We start from the raw sequence: 18,891 nt of genomic DNA, 5'->3' as shown, positions 1-18,891 counted from the left end.
GACTGCATAGTGAACTAATCCGGAACTGCCGCCACCATCGCCATCATTAACTCGTCAAATGAACCGTCACGCCTTTTATCCCCGAAGGGGTAGGCAGAGGTGCACATTACGGCACGTAATGCCGCTATACATTTGTGTTATGTAGGTGATGAGCCCATTGCAATATACCGGACACATTTCCAGACTACGTTCTACTACTAAGAATGTTTCGAAAAGCCGAAAAAAGCCCAGCATTACTTTGCCCGACCCAGGAATCGAACCCGAGACCCCTTGCCCGGCAGTCGCAATTGCACTTTTAACTCGTCCACTACTGGAAATTAGTATCATCAATAGAGCAGCGGCGTAGCGTGGCTTGGCGGGGTAAATATTTTTTTTGCCCGTACTTTTTTCTTTTTTGAAGGGGGATAAACATCCAATGACGTGTTTTTGGGGGCCCTTATGATGACGTTAATTCTCGTAAAGTAGTTGCCAACTTTTGAATACATGATTTTCGTGCAAAAAGACGGAATTGATTATTTGGAATTTCAGAAGTGTTAATTTTTTACTACACACTTTAGGGGCAACCGTAGTTCGGGGGTTAATTATATTCTTATATCGTATAATTGAAATGGCTATCTATTATATAGTATAACTAGCGGACCCGACAGACGTTGTCCTGTCTACACGTCTTTAATTTGAAAATTTGTCGGATCCAATGTAAAACATTCCAAAAACAACAACTAAAAATTAATCAAAAAAATATTGTCCAGCGGAGAAAATTGTGAATCTAAACCATTCTCAGATCCCCTTGAACTCACACAAAAAAAATCATCAAAATCGGTCCAGTCGTTTAAGAGAAGTTCAGTGACATACACACTTACAGAAGAATTATATATATAAAGATTGATACGGCAGATACGCCCCTGCAATATAGCCAAAAACCTTATGACATTATATCTTACCTCAAAATGTCACTCAATTTTCTACTCACCCCCCATAAGGGAATACAAGTCCTTGATAGAATCAATGCATCACAGTAATGTTATTAGAAACTTTCCTCAAGTTCCGAATCGTAATAGATGCGCTCTGCTTCCCTGGGGAGACTCATATTGAGTTAGAAGTTCGTAGCTTTACTGACGGAGTGAAATAATCCTGCTTTATTTACGTATTCACTAGCTTTTGGCTACTGACTTCACCCGCTAAAAAGTAGCCTGTGTATTCTAGACCATAATCTATTCCTGTTCTATTTTTTAACTCGATCCCTTCAGTCGATTTGACGTGGTTGAGTTACAAACATACACATACTTTCCCATTTATAAGACTAGCTTATTTTAGCGGCGTTTCCCGCTTTCCCGTTTGACAAAAAGTAGCCTAATTATGTGTTATTCCAGATCATAATCTACCCCTGTTCCAAATTTCATCCCGATCTCTTTGGCTAAATTAGGCACTTGTCCAGTTTGCACAGATAAAACGGATTAAAGTTTAGGAGTGGGAGCAAATACGTTATTTCTACGTATAAAACGTAACTAGAAGTGATATCAGGCGATATTTCACAATATATCTTCGAACGTATTTGTTTCCTTAAGAAAGTCTAATATTTTAAAATAATCCAAAAGACGAATATTGAAATAAAAATTAGTGATCTCTCCTGTACGGCTCGGAACTTCGTGCTTTTCCTTCTAGAAGAAACAGTTTTATACTATCAAATCACACCCCAAAATGCTTCCCCCTCAAAAACGGGCATGTAACAAATGAACAGCAGCCATTCCGCGGGGAACAAAGTTAGATTGAATTACGGGGCTCTAAGCTATCGCAGTTAGGTGAATCTTTAATCGTTTGCCCAATTACTGGCTGAAACTCTGTCTAGATTCCGACTGGGGCTAGATATGTGTGGGTTTTGGAGCTACGTGATGTGTTGTGTGGGCAGTTCTAGTTTTGGTTTTAGTCTTATAGGTGCTAGTGTTGTTGTTGGTGTTTGTTTTATTGTGATTTATTTAGCTGGTTTATAAAAGTTTTGGTTGGACTCTTAGATATAATCATTAAGCTCCTTGTTTCTGCGTTTTAAATGGCAGAAGTTACTTTTCTTCACTTTGAAGTTAATATCTCGCAGTAACATATTTTTGTTTTCTGAACGGGAAGATGTGAATCTGTATTGACAGTCACTATCTTGGTTTAGCATGGCTTGAAATTAGTCGAGTTCCTCGTCAAACAATTACGTGAGTAAGCCGATAATATAATAAGGGATAAGTTGCAAAACTCTGTTTTGAATCTTAAACTCTGTAATTTTATAATAGTTAATCAAAAAAATTCCTACCATGGTGTCGAATTTGATGATCCCTTTTAGGTAAATTCAATTTGTAATCTTACTAATATTATAAATGCGAAAGCTTGTGTGTTTGTGTGTGTTGTAGAGGTAGATTATGGTCTGGAATAACACATTGGCTACTTTCTATCGTCCGGGAATGCGGGCAAAACTGGTGGCAGAAGCTAGTTACTACTATAAATATCGCATTATGTATTGTTGATATAATTTTACTACATAGTATATAGCAAGTATAGTATACTAGCTACTTCCGCGCGGTTTCACCCGCTCTGCTCGTTTCCTATTGGTGATAGCGTGATGTTTAATAGCCTATAACCTTCCTCGATAAATGCACTATCCAACACAAAAAAGAATTTTTCAAATCGGACCAGTAGTTCCGGAGATTAGCGTGTTCAAACAAACAAACAAACAAACAAACTCTTCAGCTTTATAATATTTTTATAGTATATTACTAAATAACCCTCCTTCTGGCGCAGTCGGGTAAAAAAAACAACTGTTTTTCATTCCAGGAACACCCCTAAGCCCTATAGCATCAAGGGCTCATGAGAAAGACTCCCGACCGGTCCGCAAGTCCTCCTCAGCGCACCGAGTCACGGAGACCAGCATATCCACGGACAAGAGGAGGTTCTTCTGCAGGGAGTGGGCCTTCCAGAAGATTGCTCACTGTCTGGAACAGCGGCCGGTTAGCAAGACCTGTGGGGCGCTTATATTGGGTGAGTTTTTAAGGGTCTATTGTGTTTGGTCAGATTTGTGCCGTAGCTACAAGTTCACTTGAGAAAGATGGCAGGCACTAACGGAACTCTTCTCTTCAGAAAGTCAAAAAATGTTTTACTTCCTTAGGCTTTATTATAATGAAGGCGCTTGGTTTTTTTTGCAATTGTACATAATTTTGTAATACCGCGGATTATGTGGCTGATTTTTTTAAGGTACATAGTACAAAAGGCTAACTATCATTTGCCATGAAGATTTCGTGCGGAAACCATGTCAATAAAAAATAGAAACTGAAATTGGATTTTTTGCAAATATCTTTGCACCTAGTTACAATTCATACCTGTTGTAAAGCTTGAATAACACATAAATATATGTAATAAAATCCGGATATCAAATTTTGCTCGTTATTTTAAAGATAAAAAAAATTAAAAGAAAAACCTATTTAAACCACACTCCGAATTAGCAACTTTAGTATTTTTTTTCTCGAAAACTAAAAATAATTGACATGGGGTTTCTTCTAGTCAAGTTAACTAGCTTGATGAAGTCAACTACAGAGTGTATTAAAACTAAAAAACTATTTATTTATATTCAAGATAAGCAATGCGTGTAGCGGATTCGATTCCCGCACCGAGCCACTCTTTGTGTGATCCGCGAACTGTTGTTTCGGGTCTGGGTGTCAAGTGTATATGAACTTGTATGTTTGTAAACGCACCCACGACACAGGAGAAAACGTAGGCAACGTTTTTTTTTGGAAACAAAATAATAATCTCTATTTCGTCCTCAGGTGACGCGGGCAGTGGTAAGACGGCTCTGTGCCAGGAGCTGAGCGAGCCCGGGCAGGGGCCGCAGGCGAGGCAACAACGCGCGCTCAACCGGAGGCTGCTAGCTAGGCACTTTCTGCAGGTGTGTATCATATTATAAATGCGAAAGTTTGTGTGCGTTTCTTATTCAAACACGTCAAAACGGTTGAAAGGATCGGGATGTAACTTGGAACAAGGGTAGATTATCGTCTAGAATGACACATAGTTTAAGTAACTTTTTATGTCACGGGAACGCGGGTGAAGCTGCTGGCAGAATAGATAGTGATTGAAGAGTGCTATACAATATGCTCCTTGATGTCCGGCCTGTCAGGATAATTCTAGGAGAAATTTAAGTGATATTTGTTAAAATGTACCAAAGTTGTCCTTGGTGACGTTACCTACATGTGTCAATGAAACATGGATCCGGCATAACGAACATTCCATTGTATTTTTTATACATATTTAAATTTTGGTGTAGAATATTTTTGAAGCTGGCAATACAGATAAAGAATATTATTCTTACTGGTAACACCGGCAAGGCCACACTCAGACGAACTTTTAATAACTTTAATTAATTGATTTTTTACCACACTATTTAATATTTTAAAAAACAAATAAAATATTATTTTCAGAGTCACACGGAGAGCAGCCTACGTCCCGGCGAGTTCGTCCGCTCTCTAGCCATGCAGATACTAAGTCACTCCTCACGAAGACCGAGAGCTGATAACTCAGATCTGTCTCCCAGGGATCCTGATACTCCACACAGTCACAGGTACGATCTCTAACCTGCTTGCCAAGCTAGGAGAACACTCGGAGCTGCGGACTACCTAGCGGGTTTACCGGGGCTCCGATTCGAAGGAGTAGGAACGGGGTGGTTTTTACTATCAGTAAGAGTCTGGTACAGTGGGAGAAGTCATTGGATGATATTCCCCCCTTACAAAAAACGTGGAGAATATGGGCAACCCTCTTATGTAGAGGAGAAAATTAATACATCCTTGTTGACTGGACATCTACACTACACGAGCTGCTGTTTACATGTGAACATTAGCTCATGACGATACCTAAGTACGTGTGTCGCCTGGACAGTGAACCTCGCTGCATCCTTGTTGACTGGACATCTACACTACATGAGCTGCTGTTTACATGTGAACATTAGCTCATGACGATACCTAAGTAACGAAACAATGTAACCAAGAATTGTATTATGAATCTGATTGGAAAAGAGTAACCTATGTAGTTTCTTGCTCGTTCTTCTCCATACGAATCTACACTTTACAACGAGCAAATAGAGCAACTAGAGGACTGACCAACAGACAGTTTTTTTTTAAATATGATAATATTTGCTTTGACATTCAAAAGTGCCTTATCGGTCTAATTTTGACTTTGAATTTGAAGTACGTGGGTCACCTGGACAGTCATCTCCGCTACCCCTTGTTGGGCAATGGACAATCTTCTCATTACATGAGCTGCTGTTTACTTGTTCGTTTGTTTTCAGACGTAATTCTGAAGAGGAGCGTTTGATCAGTCGGTTCCGTGAGCTTGGGGATGATGGTGAGGAGAGTTCCAAGCCGCTGCTGGCTGATAGTGAAGGTATGTAGCTTATAGAGAACTTATGACTTCAGAGAAAGGACGAACTCCTTTACAAAACCCTGTCATTCTGTTTAGTGCTGATGCTGATCAATCATTATTAGGTGATCTGTCTGCTTGTCCAATAGTTCTATGCTATAATTTGTCCCACTTCAAGAACATAATGTTTATTTTGACTTTTTGGGGGCTTTGGGTTTTGGGGTGTGTGGGGGGGGGGGGGGATAATTGGATCTCTAGTAACCTTGGTAAAATTTCGATAAGTTGCCTAAACTCGTATCGGGACTCTAAATCAAGTTCTTGTCGTCAAGTTGGACGCTGATAAATGATAAATGATATTTATTTCTGCAAGTTGGTTACAAAATAACACTTTTACACGTCAATCTTTGAAATAACTAGATGAGGCCGGCATTTCCTATCCGCTAGATCACTTAGTAAGTAAGTAAGTATAAATCAAATTAACATATTGACGTGTACGTATCGACAGACCAGCGCACCGACGAGGAGGACGGCGGCTGCAGTTCCCGCGCGCGAGCCTGCCCCAGCCCGCCCGCTGTAGGCCCGACCACTGACCTCTCTGCCGACCCCCACGCCGACGCACCGCTCAGTACTCTTGATGATGTGAGTTGAACCTTTCTTCTTATAAAAGTTATTAGAAACAAGAGAAAAATAATATATTCTTCTGATCTCAGAACATCTAAACCAACAGGGCTACTGCCTTCTAGCACACCCGGACTCTTTTTTTTATGAAATACGCCGATAATCGAGCAGACGTATTACCTGATGGTAAGCAATCGCCGCCGCCCATGGACACTTGAAACACCAGAGGCATTACAAGTGCGTTGTCGGCTTTTTGGGAGTTAGGAATTTAAGGGTTGTTGGGGAATGGGGATTGGGAAGATTAGGAAGGAGGGTAATTGGGCCTCCGGTAACCTCACTCACACAACGAAACACAACGCAAGCGTTGTTTCACGTCGGTTTTCTGTGACGCCGTGGTATCACTCCGGTCGAGCCGGCTCATTCGTGCCGAAGCATGGCTCTCCCACACCCGGACTCTCAAACCATTTGAATAATTATCTTATTAAATCCAATCGGAGCCGCTAAAGACTCTCTATAGGAGTAGGAACGGGGTGGTTTTTAGTCAGTAAGAGTCTAAAATTAACTCTCGTTTCACCCTGACTTCTCCAAGCTCATAGGAACGTAGGTCTACGGGAGACACAATGTGTTTTCTATTGTGTCTCATTTACCGACAGACAAGAGTGTGCTTTTGTACCAGAGATGTGCAATGTAGTTATGCCATGAAGATGTCATAGCTTAGCTGTGAAACTATGTGACCATTTCCACTGATACTGAGGTATGTAGCTGTGTGAGGAAGATGCTCAAGTATGCGATGTATCGATAGTAGGGAAGCCATCCATAGCACACATCTCTCAGCATAAAAAAAAAACATAGCTTAGCTGAATTCGCTTTCACTAGTGCTAAGCTATGTGTGCCAATGAATATGATTGGTGGAAGACGCCAAACGCATCTACAGCAATGTAACATAGCACATCTCTGGTGGTAAACCCTACTACCCGATTTTGGACATCGTACAGGCTATCCAATATGGCACTTACTATACTGGTAATTACCGTGATATTGTCTACTCTATCGATCGTTTATGACACTCACATAACCCATCACTGGGGGAAAAGCACCCACAATGGCTTTTTTTATGAAACTCGCCGGTAAACGAACGGACGTATCACCTGGGGCCTTAGTCTGCTATTACAATTGAAACGATCACTGAGCAGTGCGGTAAACGAACTGGATCGTATCACCTTACCATCAGACTAAGGCCCCTAAGCAATCGCCGCCTCCCATGGACTATTGAAACACCAGAGGCGTTACAAGTGCGTTGCGGGCTTTTTGGTGGTTAGGAATGTAAGTGTAAGCCATTCACTAAAGTTTATCCATCTACCAACAGTTGCCAGAAATCTTGCCAAGATCATCAGTGAAACCGACGAATCCATTTGTGACGGAAGAAAAAGACGACCTACGTTTGTACGAGAACCACGAGAATCTATTCCTACGAAATATATCGCAACGTCAATCGAAAGAACTCAGGAATTCCAGACTTCTACGCCAGTCTTCTGAACCGCTGTCCGAGAAGAAGACCAGTCTTCTGCAGAAGAGTCTGTCTACTGAACAGAAGAATGATAGTTCTGGTGAGGATCGGAAGGTGGAAAACAGCCCGCCGAAGTCCAGGATACCTGTGGCTAATTTCAGGTAGGTTTTTAGGTTTTAAAGTGCCCTTTTGAAGAGTATTTTTAAGTATATTTTGTATGGGTTAGTTACATGCAACGTCACGCCTTTAAGCTCCGAAGGGTGGGCAGAGATGTACATTACGGTACGTAATGCCACTGTATAATGTACATCCACTCTTCACTATTTATGTTGTAAGTCCCATGTAATAGGGGGTAAGCCTAGGTTTATAAATGCACTATATAGTAAAGTATTTGACGATGCTCGAATAGTTTCGAGCCATAATCGGGGCTTATATTTCCGTTTTTGTTGCGTGATTAAGCTGTTACTTTTAATTTGTAGTTATTATAATTTTGTAAGAACGTAATGTGTAAATATAACAAGTGCGATGTTGGTCTCTGCGTTGAGGCACGTAAACTTTCAATGATACTCGACTACTTATGAACTAAACTAGAGCTCAAAACTACAACAAACATAATAAAAAAAAAGGAAAACAATGCAGACACATTATAGCCTACAATAATTATTATAAAATACACACCTCCTCACATTTTCAGGTACCCCAACAAAAGTGATCTCCGATCCGCTGAAAACTCCCCCTCGAAGAAGCCTGAAAGACCGTCTACTCCCAAAGAAGAATTGCCGGAATACCAGAACGTTTTGAAGCCAGAAGTAGAGGTACAGGAGGGTGAGAAGAAAAGGGAAGAAGATGTGCCCCCTCCTATTCCTAGTCTGCCTATAAGCCCTAGGACTCTGATAGCTAATGCCTATTATGATAAGCTGCTGGCTGAGCCTGAAATTCAACAGGTAAGCTTTATGTGTTGAGTGGAAGGTGTCGGGTTCGATTTCAGAGACAAATTAAATAGTGAAAGTTTGGTACATGAAAGTACTTGTTTACGTCTTTTAAAATAAGAAATGGGCGGGTGAGTTCAAATTTTTTTTTTATATGGAACAAACTTAGATGGGGTCATCTTCTAGTAAAAATAAGTCGGGTTTTCCTTCCTGACGCTATAACTCCAGAGCGCACGAACCGATTTCCTCGGTTTTGCAATCGTTGGAAAGGTATCGGGCTCGGCAGGTTTATAACAAAGAAAATTCAGGAAAAATTTAAGAGAAAAACAGGGAAAATCATTGGTGGCGAAACGGATTTCGCCGGGTTTGCTAGTTTATTATATTTAAGGAGCTGAAAGTGTAGAAAAGTGTCTGCCACGGCTTCGGTCTCAAAGTAAACTACTGGACACGAAATGACACTATTGTTGTAATCTTCAAATACAACACTAACTTCCATTAAAGCCGTATCAGATAATTTTGGAATGTCGCTATACAATGAACACCCCCTTTTCCCCATTTGTGTATTGTGTAATATTGTGAGTAAAATCCTAAAGAATGTGTATATTTCTATTTTCCAGGCCCTATTACCTCAGAATTTGGAGAAGAACCCTGACGAATGCTTCAAGAAGGCGCTGCTCTTCCCATTGCTGGAGATCGATCCCCCCAAGCAGTGTCTCTTCCTGCTGGTGGACGCTATCGATGAAGGGATTACTGGGGGTACGTAGAATTTCCACCCCATTTTTGTAGAAAACCTGGCGTGAAACTATCAAAGTTACGATTGAGATTGTCCGAGGGCCAATGCCCCCCCTCAAACTGAAATCCCTTCTCAACCCCAAATCCCCTTAACTTCAATGCCTTAACCCCTTAAAGGTTGGCAACGCACTTTTTTTTATGAAACACGCCGTATAACACTCGTATACGAGCAGACGTACCACCTGATTGTAAGCAATCGCCGCCGCCCATGGACACTTGAAACACCAGAGGCGTTACAAGTGCATTGCCGGCTTTTTGGGGGTTAAGAATTTAAGGGTTGTTGTTCGGAAATCGGGGATTGGGAAGATTGGGAAGGGGGAATTGGGCCTCCGGTAACCTCACTCACACAACGCAAGCGTTGTTTCACGTCGGTTTTCTGTGAGGCCGTGGTATCACTCCGGTCGAGCCGGCCCAATCGTGGCGAGGCATAGCTCTCCCACAGTTAAACAATTGACTATGTATACTCCGCCAGGCATGTGCGAGGAGGGCTCCACGGAGGGCTCGGCGTCAGTGGCCCGTCTGCTGGCCCGCCACCAGCACCTGTTCCCGCACTGGCTGCTGCTGGTCTGTACCGCCAGGAAGCACTGCAGGAACCTCACCAGGATGTTCACTGGTATGCAGATACTTGCGTCATTATAACAGTGTTATTATGGCCGCGCAGTGAATGCGCCGCGAACATGGCGCGGCTGTACAGCGCATACGTCACGGGCGCGTTGCAAACTCGCTTCTTCTTGAAAAGGTGCTCCCACACAGCAGTTATATAACGTTAGAGACTGATTTAACATTTGTGTTTAAACAAATTATAACAGTAATTGTAGAGTATGTTACACGCTATTGCAAATGTTATATTGTTACACATTGTTGTATAACGTTATATAACTGCTGTGTGGAACACCCTTTACGTGTTCATTGCGCGTTCGCTCTGCTTTCAGAACGCTCGCCATCCGCTATGGTATGATAACGCTCTAAGCCTTATTTTGGGAGATTTTGTTTTTTAGTTTGTCATAATGAAGTAAAATAGCATAATTGATTTTGATACAGAGGAATAAATCAGGTCAATATTATGACGTACCTAAATATCCTTAAATAGAAATATCCAATATTAAATAAAATTCAGTCATGCTTTTATAAAAAAAAGAACAATAGGAAGTATAATTTTTGGTAAACCTACCAAATGTAATGTCATTCGTGGGTTCCAGGGTTCCGTAAGATTACACTGGACGAGCTCCAACGCGCGCATGTGTCGGCCGACGTGCAGCGCTACGTCCTGGCTCGACTGGACACCGAACCTCGACTCAGGTACCATGATGATGGATACTGCTACCATGTATTGGAAGTCAATCATATTCTCTGTATTTTCTTTTTGTGTTGTTTTTGTGTGAGAGAGCCATGCTCCAGCACGAATAGGCCGGGCTCGACCGGAGTGATACCATGGCCGAGCAAAAAATCGACGTGAAACAACGCTTTTTTTTTGAGGGGGGAAAATCATCCAATTTCTTTTCTCGCCTTGGGCGAGGCGAGAGGGAGTGTCAGACTCTTACTGACTAAAAGCCACCCCGTTCCTTCTCCTGCTTTTCGAGCCGGAGCCCCGGTAAACCCGCTAGGTAGTCCGTAGCTCCGGATCAGGCATCAGCCCTGCTGGGCCCCATCTGTGGTGGTGTGAAACAACGCTGGCGTTGTGTGAGTGAGGTTACCGGAGGCTCAATTACACCCCTTTCCAATCCCCGATTTCCCACCAACCCTTAAATTCCTAACCCCCAAATGGTTGGCAACGCACTTGTAAGGCCTCTGGTGTCCATGGGTATTACCATCAGGTGGTTCGTATGCTCGGTTGCCTGAATACGCAATGAGAGACAGACACGTCACGACGTACGCCAATAAATTATGTTATATGTGCAGGGCTCGAGTGTCGAGCGACTCGACAGCGGCGGCGGCGGCCGCGGCAGCGCTAGACCATCTGCGTATCAAGAGCGATGGCTGTCTGCTATACTTGGAGAAGGTAAAGCATTCATCCTATACTAATACAGTAGTTCCTGAGATTAGCACTAACAAACAAACTCGTCAGCTTTATAATATTAGTATAGATATAAGAGTTTGTTTGTTTGCTGCTAATCTCCGGAAATACTGGTCCGTATTGAAGTAATTATTTTTGTGTTGGCATTTGAGTGCATTTTTCGAGAAAGGCTATAGCGTCGCATTGCCACAATCAGTGTAATAGGGCATGCCATAGAAAATATATGGAAAACGAAGCTGCGATACCGCAAAACAACAGACTAGTGGGGCTTCGCTCTGTACCTTTAGTACGAGTTTTCTTTTCTTTGAACGAAATCGATATTTAATTATTATTTTTTTTTTTTTATTAAAAAAACGTTGCCCCACATTAGGATTTTCTCCTGTGTCGTGGGTGCGTTTACAAACATACAAGTTCACATACACATGACACCCAGACCCGAAACAACAATTTGTGGATCACACAAAGAGTTGCTCCGTGCGGGAATCGAACCCGCTACACGTTGCGCGGCAGCCAGTTGCCCAGCCACTGCACCAACCGTGCAGTCTGATATGAAAGCGCGTTGGGCGCTTTCATTGGTTGGTTCATTCTAGCCGGCCAATCAGAACGCCGAACGCTCTCCTTTCGATTTCGTTGAATGTAAAACGCACTCATTTGTACGTACTGACTCATTCTTAGATTTTCACTTCTATCTAGATGTTTGTATTTTGTGAAATGTCAACCTTATAACAACACAATACATATTGTTTTCGCTCGACAGGTGCTGGACGGTGTAGCGGACGGATTCATAGCCCTGCGTGAGATCAGAGAGATCCCCGGCACGCTGAACGGACTCTATCTGTGGCTGGCACAGCGACTCTTTCATGGCAGACGGTTCACCAAGGTAATATACGTCTTCTGTACTTATATTATGTATGCGTTTGTTCGTCTGTTTGTCTGTATATTCCAATACCCTTAGTATGAGTTTGCTTTACGTTTAAAGTAATCCAAACGAGAGCGCGTCGGCTCGAATAAACCAACCAATCGGCACATAGCGCCGACCGCGCTCTCGTTTCGAAAGCAAATTTGTACTAAGGGTACTGAATTACTGATTCGAATGGAATAATTCTTTTTGTGTTAGATAGTCTATTTATATAGAAAGGGTACAAGCTATAAAATATAACGCTATGATTAATAGAAGCCAAGCAGTGGGTGTAATTGCGCTAGTCAATTTATACACTTAAATTTTTCAATATTTCCGTGGCTGGTATTAATGCTACCAATGCATTAATATTATAGTCAATAAAGGTAATATTTTTTGGTGTGATATTAACGGGGGACAGGGTACGGGGGATGGGGGATTATTAGTGACAAGTTATTTATTTAATTTTATTTTGCTTTATAGAAATGTAATTTACAAAACAGGTAGACGATTTAGTGTTAACTGTAAGTCTATATTGTTGTTAAATCACTACATAGTATAAAACAAAGTCGCTTTTTCTGTCATGTTGTATGTCCCTATGAACGCTTAAATCTTTAAAACTACGCAACGGATTTTGATGCGGTTTTTTTTAATAGATAGAGTAACTCATGAGGAAGGTTTTTATGTATAATACAGGTATAATATATCACCATTGCACCCATGCGAAGCTGGGGCGGGTCGCTAGTTATAAATAAATAAATGCTGACAATATTCCTGTCACCAGGTACGTCTCCTGCTGGACGTCCTGCTGGCGGCCCGGTGCGGGGTGACGGAGGAGATGCTGTACAAGTGTCTGCTCACCAAGGAGTACTCCGTCACCAGGGAGGACTTCAACCGACGCCTGCATCTACTCCGCCGGTCAGTATACTGTATTTGTCTTTGTATATAATACTCTTCTGTTAATGACTGACTACTGATGCATAGCCAAAGCTGGACCTACGATGTTCCTATGAGGAGCACTAACAGAGGATTCCCTAAATTAGTTGCTGACAGAAGCTAGTAGATATTGTATGAAGCTGAAAAGTTTGTTTGATTTTATGTATGTTTTTAACGCGTTAATCTCTGGTATTACTGGTGCAATTTAAAAAAATCTTTTTGTGTCTGATAAAAAATATCCTATCGCCCAAGTCAGCTCATACTCTGTCTGTATACCAAAATCTATGTACCAATTTCATCATCATCCGTTCAGCAGTTTCAGCGTGATTGACGGACAAACATACAAACTTCCATATTGGTTTGATAATTTGATAAAAAAAACCATTTCTATTTACTGAGTATAATGTCACTTATTTATTTGAATTCCAGTATCCTGGTTATGGAGCGCTCAACAGGCTACTTGTCAATGTTCCACCACTCCTTCGCCAAGTGGTTGGTGGACGTGAAACACTGCACGCGCCGATATCTCTGCTGTCCCACCGAGGGACACGCCGCTATAGCCATGTACTATACGCTAGACGCCAAGAGGTATGTGCGAAAAAAAAAAAATTGTGTGTTTTCGAGGAATGCTCGATTGGTTTCGAGGTGTACGGGGGTTCTTAGTGTAAAGTTATTGTGAGTTTTTGGATGGTTGTGTTATAGGTACCGGTAGTTTTACTCTAAATATAATTATATAATTATTCTCTGATATTAATGACTGCACAGTTGGCGCTGTGGCTGGGCAACTGGTTACCGCGCGACGTGTAGCGGGTTCGATTCCCGCACGGAGCAACTCTTTGTGTGATCCACAAATTGTTGTTTCGAGTCTGTGTGTCATGTGTATGTGAACTTGTATGTTTGTAAACGCACCCACGACACAGGAGGAAAGCCTAAAGTGGGACAACGTTTAAAAAAAAATGACAAATGTTGGAAAAATTTTATGTGCCAAATCTGAGAATCGAACTTTAGGCCCTTTGTTTGGCTGGTGGAAGTCAACAAAAAATAGGAGGAAATGAATATACATATAAGTAGTTATACATAAAATTATTTTTACTTTTGAATTAACAAATGGAGTTTTTCTCAATTTGAAGCTACATTTTGAAACGAACACCTAGTTTTATTGACGGACAAACTGACAGGCTATTATTTATTTCTTTATTTGTTGACATTTCAAAAGTAACTATTTATGGTTTAATTGGAACAAAAGATTTGACTCTTTTCTTTCCCTACTGTAAAATGAAAGAAAATTGCAAGAAATGCACTAGTGAAAATTAACAGGATGCGGGCGCTATAAGTTGTTTCAACTGCCTGTCTATGTTTGACTATATTTTTGACAGTTTATTTATATATATATATATATATATATATATATATATATATATATATATATATATATATATATATATCTAATAGAAATAGACTGCCTCGTTGGCCGAGTGGTTGCAAGTACGACTGCCGGGCAAGGGGTCTCGGGTTCGATTCCCGGGTCGGGCGAAGTATTACTGGACATTTTTCGGTTTTTCGAAAATTTCTCAGTAGTAGCACGGAGTCTGGAAGTGTGCCCGGTATATGGCAATAGGCTCACCACCTATTACATGGGACTTACAACATAAATTGTGAAAAGAAAAAGAAGAACAGTGGCATTACATGCCATAATGTGCACCTCTGCCTACCCCTTCGGGGATTAAAGGCGTGACGATATGTATGTATGTATGTATGTATGTATAAATAAATATATATATTTCTGACTGTCTGTCTATAAATAAATATATATATTTCTGACTGTCTGTCTATAAATAAATAATTAATTGCTTTCCAGACTAAGCGCATTGGAGATACACAACTACGTGTTCCACATGACGAGCTTGGAACAACATATGGCGGCGCAGAAAAAGAATAAAAACACGTAAGTAACCCCCCCTGAAAAGGTGGGCAAAACTTACTATTGTAAGCATAAAACCACTAACGAGTAATACATAAACACATTTATTAAAATTTAAACGTTTCAGTTTGTTATACATAATTTTGATTACGTGTAATAATGTGTGGTTTTATTTTATTTATTTATTTATCTTACTTGTTTATTGCATTTTTAAATATTTAAATTAGAAAAAACAACCATTTAAAAATAATAAAAGCAGTAGCCCACCTGTATTTTATTATTAAGATTAAGAATTTGTACCAAATATCAAATTGATCTGTCGTCAGGAAGGGGGTGAAATTCCAATTACTAAAGACCCAAACAAACAAACGGGATAACTTAAATAAACCCGTTTCAAAGCAATATCATTCAGTCAGTCACCAGCAGCAAAAGTTCTTTAACTATTATTTTATTGTAACTTTCGTGAGACATACTAAATTAATTATTATGTTATCGGCTTACTCACGTACTGTTTTGACGAGGAACTCGACTAGTTTCAAGCCATGCTAGAGGCTCATATTCATGAGCAGCATTCCGCGACACACGACGCGGCGATTGTCGCGCTGCTACTGGAGTCTACTAGTCGAGTTCCTCGTCAAAACAGTACGTGAGTAAGCCGATAACATAATAATTAGTTCTTTAACTATCTATGTTTGTATAACAGCGAACAGAAAGAGGACGAGCTAGACCTACATACGCTGATCTTGCTGTGGGTGTTGGACTCCGGCTGTGACGTGGAGGCCGCGCTGCGGAGGGACGGGGACTCCTACACGAGGGTGGACACACACGATACACAGGTATAGTCATATACTGCTGGATATCCAACCAACCCTTAAACCCGCAAATTTCAAAACCCACAAACTCGCAATCCCGCAAACATGTAAACCTGCAAACCCGTAAAACCGCCAATAGCCAGTATACGGTAGTTCACTACTAGTCAAATTCAATACTTTTATCGAAACGTCAAAAACGTTACTTTTCTATGAATTTTGTAGGAGATCGCAACTTATGACGTCATATTTTTTGCGTCAAATAGCATACTTACTTCTCTAAAATTAGCTAGAAAAATTAAATAAATAAGTATATCGTCAAAATAATGAATGAAAGTACGATTATTTTGGGATATTTTTTATATTAAAATGTCCAAATATTTTAATTTTAACCTAGGGAATAACCCAATTGTCCAATCCCCCAAGCCAGCTCATATCCTGTCTAAATACTATCAAAATCCGTTAAATATTTTCAGCGTGAATGACGGACAAACATACAAACATTAAAACAAACAAACTATCGCATTTTTAAAATTAATTTGATTAGATTAGAAAATTATGTAATTATTTATTTGTTTTCAGAAGCAAGATTTGAAAGCTGAAGAGAACAATGGTGACCCTGAATCTGAAAGCAAGGACTCGGTGTCAGGTGAGTGACGGTGTTCATGATATTATTAGAACTTATAACGGGATATTTACCATGTTTATTTATTTTATCGAGTTTCCGATATTTTAATCCGTGAACATGGCGCTTGCAACAGTGCCGAAATATCGGAAACTCGATAAAATAAATAAACATGGTAAATATCCCGTTATAAGTTCTAATAATAGTGTTAGTGACCATGTCAGTTTAAAAACTTAGATGTTCATGATATTACTGTAGTACGCACCCGCGGGAAGTGGAGGGGTGGACGTTACAACACGATCGTATTCTTCTTCTCAATCGTACACTCTTGGCAGAGTGGCCGTGGTTGCTTCGATGATACTAGGAGGTTACGTCGTCGGTCTTTTCAGCATCAATTGCCTTCCTGACAATGGTTTTCCATTTCTGGCGGTTCATTGCGTTGCGAGAACATCGTATACAGTAAAATGGGGTGAATAGGGATTTAGAGGTGAATAGGGACAGAAGAGGGGTGAATAGATACTATGAAGAATTTCCCTATACCTATTCACCCCTCTTCTGTCCCTATTCACCTCTAAATCCCTATTCACCCCATTTTACGGTATGTAACTAAATATTAAGTCTTCATTATCAGCAGGCTTGTCGGCAATGAATCAACCAATCTGTACCCCAAGTACGAGTTTGCTTTACATTTGCTTACCGACTGCACGGTTGGCGCGGTGGCTGGTTCGATTCCCGCACGGAGCAACTCTTTGTGTGATCTACAAATTGTTGTTTCGGGTCTGGGTGTCATGTGCATGTGAACTTGTATGTTTGTAAACGCACCCACGACACAGGAGAAAATCCTAATGTGGGGCAACGTTTAAAAAAATAAAAAAATAATCGAAACGACAGCTCATTTGGCACTCTGGTTGGTTCTTTCATGTCGGCCAATCAAACTGCCGAAAGTGCTCTCGTTTTGTTTTCGTTTATTGTAAAGCAAACTCGTACTAAGGATAAAGAGCGCGCGTATCGATCTCGTTAAACGTAAAACAAACGTACTAAGCTTTCGAGAGCGAGAGTCCACAGCTGGGACTATGGGCCTCTACTACATAAGAGGGTTTGCCATAAGCCACGCTTGGCACATAAGTTGGACATTGCAATTTAAAAAGTTCAGGTTTATCAGAGAGCGCTACTGCTTAGTCGCTGTCTACGTGTAATATAGTGTACATCTAATCTAATACCTTTAAACGAGCAATTCTTGTATATATAGAATCAAGATCTCGGAAACGGCTCCAACGATTTTCTTAAAAGTTACAGATTAGGGGTTTTTCGGGTCAAAAATCGATTTATTTAGGTTCCAGGTCCAAGAAAAGCTCGGTTCCTAAGATACAGGCAATAAGTTAATAATAAATTTTCTTCATAACCGACGACTAACGCCATCTATTGATGACGCCATATGAATAGAAGAACCAAATATAATTTTCAAAAATCGCTACGGAGCGAAGCTCGGTCAACCAGGTACTTAATTATTATGTTATCGGCTTACTCACGTAACTGTTTGACGAGGAACTCGACTAGTGTCAAGCTATGCCAGAGGCCCATATTCATGAGTAGCAGCGCGACAATCGTCGCGTCGTGTGTCACGGAATGTTGCGTATGTCTCACGAAAGTTACAATAAAATTATAGTGTACGGTATTATTTAGTCGGGAGTAAGCCCGCGGCAAGAGTAGGAGTGGTGACAAATATATGTTTGGAATCAGTCGCAACTATATAAAAGGGGGTATGACTGTTTGCCTTAAGGAAATAAATATAAAAATAATAATTAGTTTCAATATACAATTTCCTGTGAACCGTATCGAATGAACTTATAACCTCGTTTTGTTAAAGGAAAAAATATTTTTATTAATATATTTTTTTTAATTTACTAGCCTTTGCCAGCGACCTCGCCCGCGTTCTCGTGATAAAAAGTAGCCTATGTTTTATATTAGCCCATAATCTACTCATGTTCCAAATTCCATCCCGATCCCTACAGCCGTTTTTTAAAACGTTGCCCCACTGTAGGACGTTCTCCTGTGTCGTGGGTGCGTTTACAAACATACACGTTCACATACATGACACCCAGACCCGAAACAACAATTTGTGGATCACACCAAGAGTTGCTCCGTGCGGGAATCGAAACCGCTACACGTTGCATGGCAGCCAGTTGCCCAATACCTAACCACTGCACCAACCGTGCAATTATCAATCACTCGATTTATGATGAACATCGCATCAAAATCCGTTCAGTAGTTTCTGAGTTTGTAGCAACCAGACAGCGTGGCAAGCGTCTTTGTTTTATAATATAATAATAATATGTATTAGTCAAAGTCCTTTATTTATTTATGTTTTATTTTATCAGTTACTGGGCTATAAAATAATTGTAATTATTACTGAAGTTTTGTTCGTATTTTTCCCTTTGTCAAATGATAAGTTTGTTTATTATT

At 40.6% G+C, this 18,891-nt stretch overlaps 1 protein-coding gene and 1 long non-coding RNA gene across 7 annotated transcripts in view; one reads left to right on the top strand and one right to left on the bottom strand.

Annotated features, from left to right (window-relative positions):
* Positions 1 to 6,435, bottom strand: part of LOC126912006 (uncharacterized) — an 87,831-nt gene extending 81,396 nt beyond the window's left edge. The window contains exon 1 of the long non-coding RNA XR_007706615.1: positions 6,331 to 6,435. This is a non-coding gene — a long non-coding RNA (uncharacterized LOC126912006). The remainder of the gene's footprint in view (positions 1 to 6,330) is intronic.
* Positions 1 to 18,891, top strand: part of LOC118280479 (ankyrin repeat domain-containing protein 50) — a 106,255-nt gene that overhangs the window by 48,621 nt on the left and 38,743 nt on the right. For 5 of the 6 annotated variants that reach the window (XR_007706556.1, XM_050701742.1, XM_050701744.1 and 2 more), the window contains exons 4-20: positions 2,812 to 3,015; positions 3,798 to 3,916; positions 4,446 to 4,585; positions 5,309 to 5,403; positions 5,885 to 6,018; positions 7,364 to 7,665; positions 8,199 to 8,448; positions 9,051 to 9,189; positions 9,698 to 9,838; positions 10,425 to 10,524; positions 11,125 to 11,224; positions 11,997 to 12,119; positions 12,922 to 13,055; positions 13,503 to 13,661; positions 14,932 to 15,018; positions 15,698 to 15,830; positions 16,386 to 16,452. Coding sequence is in view for 5 of the 6 variants with exons in the window: in XM_050701742.1 (XP_050557699.1) it covers positions 2,812 to 3,015; positions 3,798 to 3,916; positions 4,446 to 4,585; positions 5,309 to 5,403; positions 5,885 to 6,018; positions 7,364 to 7,665; positions 8,199 to 8,448; positions 9,051 to 9,189; positions 9,698 to 9,838; positions 10,425 to 10,524; positions 11,125 to 11,224; positions 11,997 to 12,119; positions 12,922 to 13,055; positions 13,503 to 13,661; positions 14,932 to 15,018; positions 15,698 to 15,830; positions 16,386 to 16,452 (2,427 nt within the window). In the remaining variant the exon portion in view is untranslated. The remainder of the gene's footprint in view (positions 1 to 2,811; positions 3,016 to 3,797; positions 3,917 to 4,445; positions 4,586 to 5,308; positions 5,404 to 5,884; positions 6,019 to 7,363; positions 7,666 to 8,198; positions 8,449 to 9,050; positions 9,190 to 9,697; positions 9,839 to 10,424; positions 10,525 to 11,124; positions 11,225 to 11,996; positions 12,120 to 12,921; positions 13,056 to 13,502; positions 13,662 to 14,931; positions 15,019 to 15,697; positions 15,831 to 16,385; positions 16,453 to 18,891) is intronic. The other variant, XM_050701743.1, reaches the window with a different exon arrangement.

This window comes from Spodoptera frugiperda, chromosome 21 (genome assembly GCF_023101765.2).
Source record: "Spodoptera frugiperda isolate SF20-4 chromosome 21, AGI-APGP_CSIRO_Sfru_2.0, whole genome shotgun sequence".
NCBI classification, from domain to species: domain Eukaryota; kingdom Metazoa; phylum Arthropoda; class Insecta; order Lepidoptera; family Noctuidae; genus Spodoptera; species Spodoptera frugiperda.
The sequence above is the reverse complement of the archived record's forward strand: the minus strand, read 5'-3'. Positions and strand labels throughout refer to the sequence as shown.